The following is an 8,948-nucleotide window of genomic DNA, read 5'->3' as shown; positions in this document are numbered from 1 at the left end:
CACTGTCAGAGGGTCAGTATTGAGGGAGTGCTGCACTGTCAGAAGGTCAGTACTGAGGGAGTGCTGCACTGTCAGAGGGTCAGTACTGAGGGAGTGCTGCACTGTCAGAGGGTCTGTAGTGAGGGAGTGCTGCACGATCAGAGGGTCAGTACTGAGGGAGCGCTGCACTGTCAGAGGGTCAGTACTGAGGGAGTGCTGCACTGTCAGAGGGTCACTACTGAGGGAGAGATGCACTGTCAGAGGGTCAGTGCTGAGGGAGAGCTGCACTGTCAGAAGGTCAGTACTGAGGGAGAGCTGCACTGTCAGATGGTCAGTGGTGAGGGAGTGCTGCACTGTCAGAGGGTCAGTACTGAGGGAGTGCTGCACTGTTAGAGGGTCAGTACGGAGAGAGTGCTGCACTGTGAGCGTCAGTATTGAGGGAGCGTTGCACTGTCAGAGGGTCAGTACTGAGGGAGTGCTGCACTGTCAGAGGGTCAGTACTGAGGGAGCACCGCACTGTCAGAGTGTCAGTACTGAGGGAGAGCTGCACTGTCAGAGGGTCCGTCCTGAGGGAGAGCTGCACTATCAAGAGGGTCAGGACTGAAGGAGTGCTGCCCTGACAGAGGGTCAGTACTGAGGGAGTGTTGCACTGTCAGAGGGTCAGTACTGAGGGAGTGCTGTACTATCAGAGGCTCAGTACTGAGGGAGTGCCGCACTGTCAGAGGGTCAGTACTGAGGGAGTGCTGCATTGTCAGAGGGTCAGTACTGAGGGAGCGCCGCACTGTCAGTGGGTCAGTACTGAGGGAGTGCTGCACTGTCAGAGGGTCCGTCCTGAGGGAGAGCTGCACTATCAAGAGGGTCAGGACTGAAGGAGTGCTGCACTGACAGAGGGTCAGTACTGAGGGAGTGTTGCACTGTCAGGGGGTCAGTACTGAGGGAGTGCTGTACTATCAGAGGCTCAGTACTGAGGGAGTGCTGCACTGTCAGAGGGTCAGTATTGAGGGAGTGCCGCACTGTCAGAGGGTCAGTACTGAGGGAGTGCTGCACTGTCAGAGGGTCGGTACTGAGGGAGTGCTGCACTGTCAGAGGGTCACTACTGAGGGAGTGCCGCACTGTCAGAGGGTCAGTACTGAGGGAGTGCTGCATTGTCAGAGGGTCAGTACTGAGGGAGTGCTGCATTGTCAGAGGGTCAGTACTGAGGGAGCGCCGCACTGTCAGTGGGTCAGTACTGAGGGAGTGCTGCACTGTCAGTGGGTCAGTACTGAGGGAGTGCTGCACTGTCAGAGGGTCAGTACTGAGGGAGCGCCGCACTGTCAGTGGGTCAGTACTGAGGGAATGCTGCATTGTCAGAGGGTCAGTACTGAGGGAGTGCTGCATTGTCAGAGGGTCAGTACTGAGGGAGCGCCGCACTGTCAGTGGGTCAGTACTGAGGGAGTGCTGCACTGTCAGTGGGTCAGTACTGAGGGAGTGCTGCACTGTCAGAGGGTCAGTACTGAGGGAGCGCCGCACTGTCAGTGGGTCAGTACTGAGGGAATGCTGCATTGTCAGAGGGTCAGTACTGAGGGAGCGCCGCACTGTCAGTGGGTCAGTACTGAGGGAGTGCTGCACTGTCAGTGGGTCAGTACTGAGGGAGTGCTGCACTGTCAGAGGGTCAGTACTGAGGGAGTGCTGCACTGTCAGAGGGTCAGTACTGAGGGAGAGCTGCACTGTCAGAGGGTCAGTACTGAGGGAGTGCCGCACTGTCAGAGGGTCAGTACTGAGGGAGCGCCGCACTGTCAGTGGGTCAGTACTGAGGGAGTGCTGCACTGTCAGTGGGTCATTTTTGAAAATGTTGGAGTGGAAAGGTTATCGGGGGTGAAAGGTTATTTGGGGTGAAAGGTTATTGGGGGTTGAAAGGTTATCGGGGGTGAAAGGTTATTGGGGGTCAGCAGCAATGTGGGCCGGAGGTTACAATCAGATCATCCATGATTTTATTGAATGGCATAGCCGGCTCGATTGGCCGTGTTCCCTACTCCTCATTCAAATATTAAACAGATACTGTGTTCCTTGGAAAGTGGATATGAAATATTTCACAATGGACGCTATTGAAGCCGAGTGGAGGCAGGGAGGCAATTTCCCCAGCCAACAGCTAGTCCTCGACCAACATTATTAAAACAGTGGGCCTGGTCATTATCTCGCTGTTGTCTGTGGGAGTTTGTCAGTTGGCACGTTTCCCGACATTACAGCAGTGTCCGTACTTGAAAGGCACATCAAAGGGGCTATAGAAATGCGAGTATTTCGTCCTGTGCCCCAGGCATCCTGCTCCTGGTCACACTGTCACAGTGGGCACAGCAAGACCCCAGAACGTGAAGGCTGAAGAGCTAAAACTCTCCCTCCCTCCCCCCCAGAATTTGCCCGGAAAGCAACATTCTGTTTAATGGTGCTCTCAGTTATCACGTTACAGGTTGTCTCGCAGCTTGCGATGAAGGCGAGAAAGGGTGTGAATCGGCATGTATTCCTGGGCAGTTTGCTGCTGTGTTAAACTCCCAAAACAAAATCACTCGCTCACTCTCAACGTTTGCCGTGCACATGCTGAATTTGTGTAAATTGAACTGCCGTAGAGAGCATGGGTTGGCGTTTAACAGTGTGAAGGCGCTTTGAATGAGGAGTTTCCTTGCTCCCCCTACAGGACAGAAAGAAAATTAAAAGTGTACTCTCATTCCGACAGGTAGTCAATTGTTGCTGAAGGCTTCGGGATGGGGCCCCGGGTCGCCAAAACTGAACCAATGAATTTACAAATGTGTGACGTAAGAGACGCCGGGACCATTCTGTCCCGGGAGATGATGCCTGCCTTTCAATCACTTCAGCGACCCTCAGTTTGAAAAAGCACCATCTGCGTCGGAGAGATGGAATGTGACGGGGCCGATGGAAAGCAGCAAGTGGAGCGCACAGCCTGTCAGAAACAGTTGTCAAGGGGATAGTTACACACTGGTTTCTTCCCACCCTGGCCTTCTCCACACTGCTGGTGGGGGGGGGGGGGGGGACTAGATGTGTCTCGTTGTTTGCATTTGCAATGAAAAGCCTGGTGGTCTCCCGGAGTGGGATGGATTTGTACCGCCTACCCCTATCTCAACCCACAGGCACAATATATTCGGTGTAATACAATGCTCAAAAGGTGTGCAGGAACAGAGTGAAACAGAGAGAGAGAGAGCTGTGGGTCTACATCCATAAGTCTCCGGACATGGCAGGAACCACTTGAGAAGCTATTAAAAAGGCTGTCCTCAGCTTTATTGATTCAGGCGTAAAGTACAAAACCAAGCAGTCGATCCATTCTAAACCGCCGGCCTAGGCCTCAGGCTGCGGTGACGCGTTCAATTCTGGGCACCCCGAACTCTGGGGAAGGATGGCAAGGGCCTCGCAGAGGGAACTGTCCAGACTGGGTCCTGGGCTTGGGCGGGCCTCAGTTTTGTGGAGAGAGGAAGCCGGGGTTGTTCCCCCGAGGGCCGAAGAGTGGAGGTGGGGCGGGGGGGGGGGGGGGGGGGGGGAGGCGCAGAGCAATCGAGGAGTTACTGACTCTGATGCCAGGCCACACAGGTTGAATTGAAGGGGAGGCGAGGTGGGAGTTTTCGTGAAGGAACTAATTGTGATCTGGCCTGAGGAAGTGTGGGCAGATTCAGTAATAGCGTTCAGCAGGGCTGGGGGGTGTGGGGGGGCGAATTGGATAGCTCACTCAGAGAGTTGGAGCTGGGGATGATGGACCCCATGGCCTCTTCTTGTTCTGTACGATTGCATGACGCCCAAAAGGTAGACAAGAGGACAACGGCGTGCCAAGTTTTCTTTTGCGTCTCCCTGGGCCACAGGGGTGCCTGGGTGGAGGCGGTACTGTACCAACCTCACGCCGCAAGCAGAGGTCAGGGGGGGGGGGGGCAAGAGGTTCGATTGGCGCCGGTGGGTTGGGGTGTGGCGAGGGTGGGGGGGACGGGAAGAGAAGCGCTGCTGCCATTTTTACTTCTGGGCCTAGTCACGTGGGGAAGCGGGCCGCTTTCCTGTCAGCAAGGATTCTCTGGCCATCTGGCAGATCTATCCTCCTCCCCCAACCCCAACCCAGCCCTGGCACCCCCCCCCACCCCCCCCCCCCCCCCCCCCCCCCAAACCACCACCATTCGATTGCTTTGAGTTGACCTCTTCAGTGATTCCATCCTTTCCCAGCACAGTCCCCCTGCGTCCGCACTTCATCCCCCCCCACCCCGGTTTTGTAAGTCAATAACGTGCTTTCTTTTTCCTTTTAAATTTAAGCTCTCCTCATTATTTACACTCTTTCTGCCAGCGAGGGCGGTCAGAAGATGAGGCAGCCCCAGTTGTCCTGGGAGCGGTGAGGCTGACAGGCCACGGCCTTGGGGCTGGAGCTCCTCCTCCGCCGCGGCTGCTCGGCATAGGCCGCCTGCTGCATGGCCGCGGCGGAGGTGAATTTGCGCCTGTCCTTGGGGGCCGCCCCTGGGCCGGCCCTGTCAGGGAGCCGGGCGGGGACCAGCTGCATGCACTGCGCCTTGGCGGGGGCGCGCCGCCCGCCGCTGCAGCTGTCCGAGGAAGGGGTGGAGCAGCTTGCCGAGGCCTGCGAGCTCCCCCGGCTGCTGCCGCCCCGCCCGACCTCGGAGGAGGAGGACTGAGAGGGGTTGGGGCCCGCCCGCCTCCGGGGGGGCCTCCTGCCCCGGGGGTGGCTGGAGGTTGATGGCTGGGAGAGGCCCTTGCAGCAGCAGCTTTCGGACGCCGACTCGGTCTGCGTCTGGGCGTCCAAATGGAAGACTGCGCACCGGCGGTCGGGGCGGGGCACCGTCTTCTTCCACCCTTGGGCTGCCCGCCCTCGGCCCCGGGGCCTGGCCCCCCGCTCGTACCCCTCATCCCAGGTGTCATCAGATTCCTGGCTCGAGAGCACGTCTGGGCCCTGATACTGTCCCAGTCGGTCGTTGACTTTGGTGTCTCCATACGTCCGTTTCAATGGATTGATTTTCTCCTTCACCGGCCTCCTCGGGTAGTCTTTGGCCGGGTTGTATAAGTGTCGCCTCGGGGGTTCCTCCCACTTGCACGTCTCCTCTGCTGAGTTCAGGCTCCCCATCTCCGGCGGCACGGTCAGGCAGCCCATCTCCACCGGACCTTTCAGGCACCCCCTGTCCACCGGAGCGCTCAGGCACTCGTTCGCCGCCGGAACCTGCACGTTCTTCCTTTTCCCTTGGGCCTTCCTCGGCCCCAGTTCCTCCGCCCTCTGGTCGTCCACCTCCTGCCGCCTGTTGCGCGTGCAAGCTCTCAGATTGTAGGGTACTTCCCGGTTACAAGTGTCTTTCGGGCGGCCTGGGAACATGGCGGCCACGTTGGTGGCAGAGGCACACTTGCCCTCGGAGGTGGAGGGCTTGTTGGGGCCTACCTCCGGCCCCTGGTGGTTGGCCAGGCCCGTCCCCCATGCTCCCCTCCTGCTTTTGCTCAGTGGTCGGTGGGCCGGCTCCGAGGCGGTCTCCGATTCCCTGTTGCCCGCGGCGATGCAATGCTGGGCCTTCCTCCTCCTGGGGTAGGACAGCCCCCTGTGCTGCCGCCGGGTCTGGTACCTCATCACTTTGTTCCCTGCCCTCGCCTGGATCTCCGGCTGGCAGGTCGATGGGCCCGGGTCGTAGCACAACTCCAACCGGGGGCTGGGATTGGGGCAGGAGTTGATCCGCTCCTGGAGGTGCTGGCATCCCTCGGCCTTGTTCACCTTTTCCAGCATTTCCTGGGTTCTGCTTCCCATTCCCTCCAGCCGTCTACATTGGCAGTGGTCTGGCCACGTTGGAGTTGTCCTGCAGTGATGCCAGTCCCATGTCGCCAGCCTCGAGGCTGAGGTGCACACCTCTATCCCACATCGAGCGGCCTCTCGGTGTTACTCTGCCCACATTTCACTGGAACATCAGCCTTGCCTCCACAGTGAGGAATACAGTGGGGAACGAGAGATTGGAAAAGCCAGGAGACCTAGAGAGAGCACAACAATGCCCATTTTTAATAATCCGGCACGCACACGCGCACAAACATCTGCCCACCAAACACTGGCCAGCAGAGAGAGGGAGGCCCAGTAGGGTGGCACGGTAGCACAGTGGTTAGCACTGTCGCTTCACAGCGCCGGGGTCCCGGGTTCGATTCCCGGCTGGGGTCACTGTCTGTGCGGAGTCTGCACGTTCTCCCCCGTGTCTGCGTGGGTTTCCTCCGGGCGCTCCGGTTTCCTCCCACAAGTCCCGAAAGACGTGCTGTTAGGTGAATTGGACATTCTGAATTCTCCCTCAGTGTACCCGAACAGGCGCCGGAATGTGGCGACGAGGGGATTTTCACAGTAACTTCATTGCGGCGTTAATGTAAGCCTACTTGTGACAATAAAGATTATTATTATAGAATCATAGAACTTACAGGGCAGAAGGAGGCCATTCGGCCCATCGATTCTGCACCAGCCCTTGGAAAGAGCTCCCTACCCAAGCCCACACCTCCACCCCATCCCCATAACCCAGTAACCCCACCTCACATTTTTTGGACACTAAGGGCAATTGATCATGGCCAATCCACCTAACCTGCACATCTTTGGACTGTGGGAGGAAACCGGGGCACCCGGAGGAAACCCACGCACACATGGGGAGAACATGCAGACTCCGCACAGACAGTGACCCAGCCGGGAATCGAACCTGGGACCCTGGAGCTGTGAAGCAACTGTGCTAACCACTGTGCTACCGTGCTGCCTGCCTTATTATCATAACTTAGCATGGCTTCCCATGGGTTTATTTACTGGGCAGGACAAGGATGCTGTCCCCGAAACGGCCTCACTTTCTTTTGTAAGTGCAAAATTGGCTGGTGGACAGATTTCTTTGTTGACTTGTTTGTGGAGCTCAAAGCTGGGCATGCAGATGGGTGGCACAATCTGTCTCGCCGCTCGGAGGGAGAGCTTTGAATCACCGATCGCTGCACAGCCAGCTCTACCGGCGTGGCAATCCCACAGTTTTCCATGGCTGGTCGCCATTCTGAGTATCGGAAAGAGAGAGAGAGACTGAAAGAGAGGGAGAGAGGGAGAGAAAGACCGAGAGAGAGTGAGAAAGAGTAGGAGACAGAGAGAGAGAGAGACTGAAAGAAAGAGAGGGAGACAGAGAGAGAGAGAAAGACCGAGAGAGAGACTGAAAGAAAGAGAGGGAGACAGAGAGAGAGAGAAAGACCAAGAGAGAGACTGAAAGAAAGAGAGGGAGACAGAGAGAGAGAGGGAGACGAGGAGGGAGAGAAAGACCGAGAGAGGGAGACAGAGACAGAGGGAGGGAGGCAAGGAGAGAGAGAAAGACCGAGAGAGAGAGACTGAAAGAGAGAGGGAGACAGGGAGAGAGAAAGAGAGAGAGACTGAAAGAGAGAGGGAGACAGGGAGAGAGAGAGAGAGACTGAAAGAGAGAGGGAGACAGGGAGAGAGAGAGAGAGAGACTGAAAGAGAGAGGGAGACAGGGAGAGAGAGAGAGAGAGACTGAAAGAGAGAGGGAGACAGGGAGAGGGAGAGAGAGAGACTGAAAGAGAGAGGGAGACAGGGAGAGAGAGAGAGAGAGACTGAAAGAGAGAGGGAGACAGGGAGAGAGAGACTGAAAGAGAGAGGGAGACAGGGAGAGAGAGAGAGAGACTGAAAGAGAGAGGGAGACAGGGAAAGAGAGAGAGAGAGAGAGAGAGAGAGACTGAAAGAGAGATGGAGACAGGGAGAGAGAGGCCGGGAGAGAGAGACTGAAAGAGAGAGGGAGACAGGGAGAGAGAGAGAGAGAGAGAGAGACTGAAAGAGAGAGGGAGACAGGGAGAGAGAGAGAGAGACTGAAAGAGAGAGGGAGACAGGGAGAGAGAGAGAGAGACTGAAAGAGAGAGGGAGACAGGGAGAGGGAGAGAGAGAGACTGAAAGAGAGAGGGAGACAGGGAGAGAGAGAGAGAGAGAGAGACTGAAAGAGAAAGGGAGACAGGGAGAGAGAGACTGAAAGAGAGAGGGAGACAGGGAGAGAGAGAGAGAGAGACTGAAAGAGAGAGGGAGACAGGGAGAGAGAGAGAGAGAGACTGAAAGAGAGAGGGAGACAGGGAAAGAGAGAGAGAGACTGAAAGAGAGATGGAGACAGGGAGAGAGAGGCCGGGAGAGAGAGACTGAAAGAGAGAGGGAGACAGGGAGAGAGAGAGAGAGACCGGGGGAGAGAGAGTGACTGAATGAGAGAGAGAGACAGAGAGAGACTGAAAGCGAGAAGGAAACAGAGAGAGAGAGAGATAGTGAGAGAAAGAGATGAGAAAGACACAAAGGCAAACAGAGTCAGAGAGAGGCAGAAAGAAAGAGGGCGAGAGAGACTGAAAGAGAGGAAGAGACTCAGAGAGAAAATAGAGAGAAAGGAAGAGTAACAGAGAGAGAGACAGAGAATCAGAGACACAGATTCGGAGAGACAGGGAGAGAATGCAAATTGCATTGTGGGTCTCGGTGATCTCCAAGACTGCTCACTCTGAATAAGAAATGAGTGGGTTAATGACAGAGGTCGGAGGGCATAGTATGGTGACCCTCTGCTCCAGACCGACAGTCAGTGGAAGGACATGATGGGTCAGCCAGTGCGGGGCTGAGGAAGGGGAGGGCCGCATCGGTGGAGATTAACTGTACCAGAGGCAGCCTGCGGCCGTGCACAGATCTGCACAGCGGCCAGTGCTAGCCTTGGGGGCAGTGACAGTGACAAGCTCAGAGGCAGTGCTTGCAGACGTTCCACTTCCCTGTCTGAGAGCAGACGGCAAGACTGGAGTGAGGCCCCAGAGAGAGCCGGGAACACGAACCACGCAGTGAGCAACGAGAGAGACGGGCCTTCTCCAGCAATAATTCCTGGGCCTGGGGACTCACCACATTTATTGATGATCCTGTTGGGGGAGCATGGTCTCTGCCTCCAGTTCATGGACTAGATCAAATCTCGACCGGCTGGAACTGTGACTGACATCAGTGTAAGAGG

At 56.6% G+C, this 8,948-nt stretch overlaps 1 protein-coding gene across 1 annotated transcript; it reads right to left on the bottom strand.

Moving 5' to 3' along the window:
- Positions 1 to 4,110: 4,110 nt before the first annotated feature.
- On the bottom strand, positions 4,111 to 8,916 carry LOC140396742 (uncharacterized). The gene is made up of 2 exons (XM_072485487.1): positions 8,843 to 8,916; positions 4,111 to 5,952 (listed from the first exon to the last, which is right to left on the bottom strand). The coding sequence occupies exon 2, from the start codon at positions 5,732 to 5,734 to the stop codon at positions 4,295 to 4,297; it is 1,440 nt and encodes a 479-aa protein (XP_072341588.1). The 5' UTR covers positions 5,735 to 5,952; positions 8,843 to 8,916; the 3' UTR covers positions 4,111 to 4,294.
- Positions 8,917 to 8,948: the final 32 nt, after the last annotated feature.

This window comes from Scyliorhinus torazame, chromosome 20 (genome assembly GCF_047496885.1).
Source record: "Scyliorhinus torazame isolate Kashiwa2021f chromosome 20, sScyTor2.1, whole genome shotgun sequence".
In the NCBI taxonomy this organism is placed as follows: domain Eukaryota; kingdom Metazoa; phylum Chordata; class Chondrichthyes; order Carcharhiniformes; family Scyliorhinidae; genus Scyliorhinus; species Scyliorhinus torazame.
The sequence above is the reverse complement of the archived record's forward strand: the minus strand, read 5'-3'. Positions and strand labels throughout refer to the sequence as shown.

Bases quoted from the DNA above. Each gene is read 5' to 3' on its own strand.
- LOC140396742 (XM_072485487.1), bottom strand. From the start codon at position 5,734: ATGGGAAGCAGAACCCAGGAAATGCTGGAAAAGGTGAACAAGGCCGAG.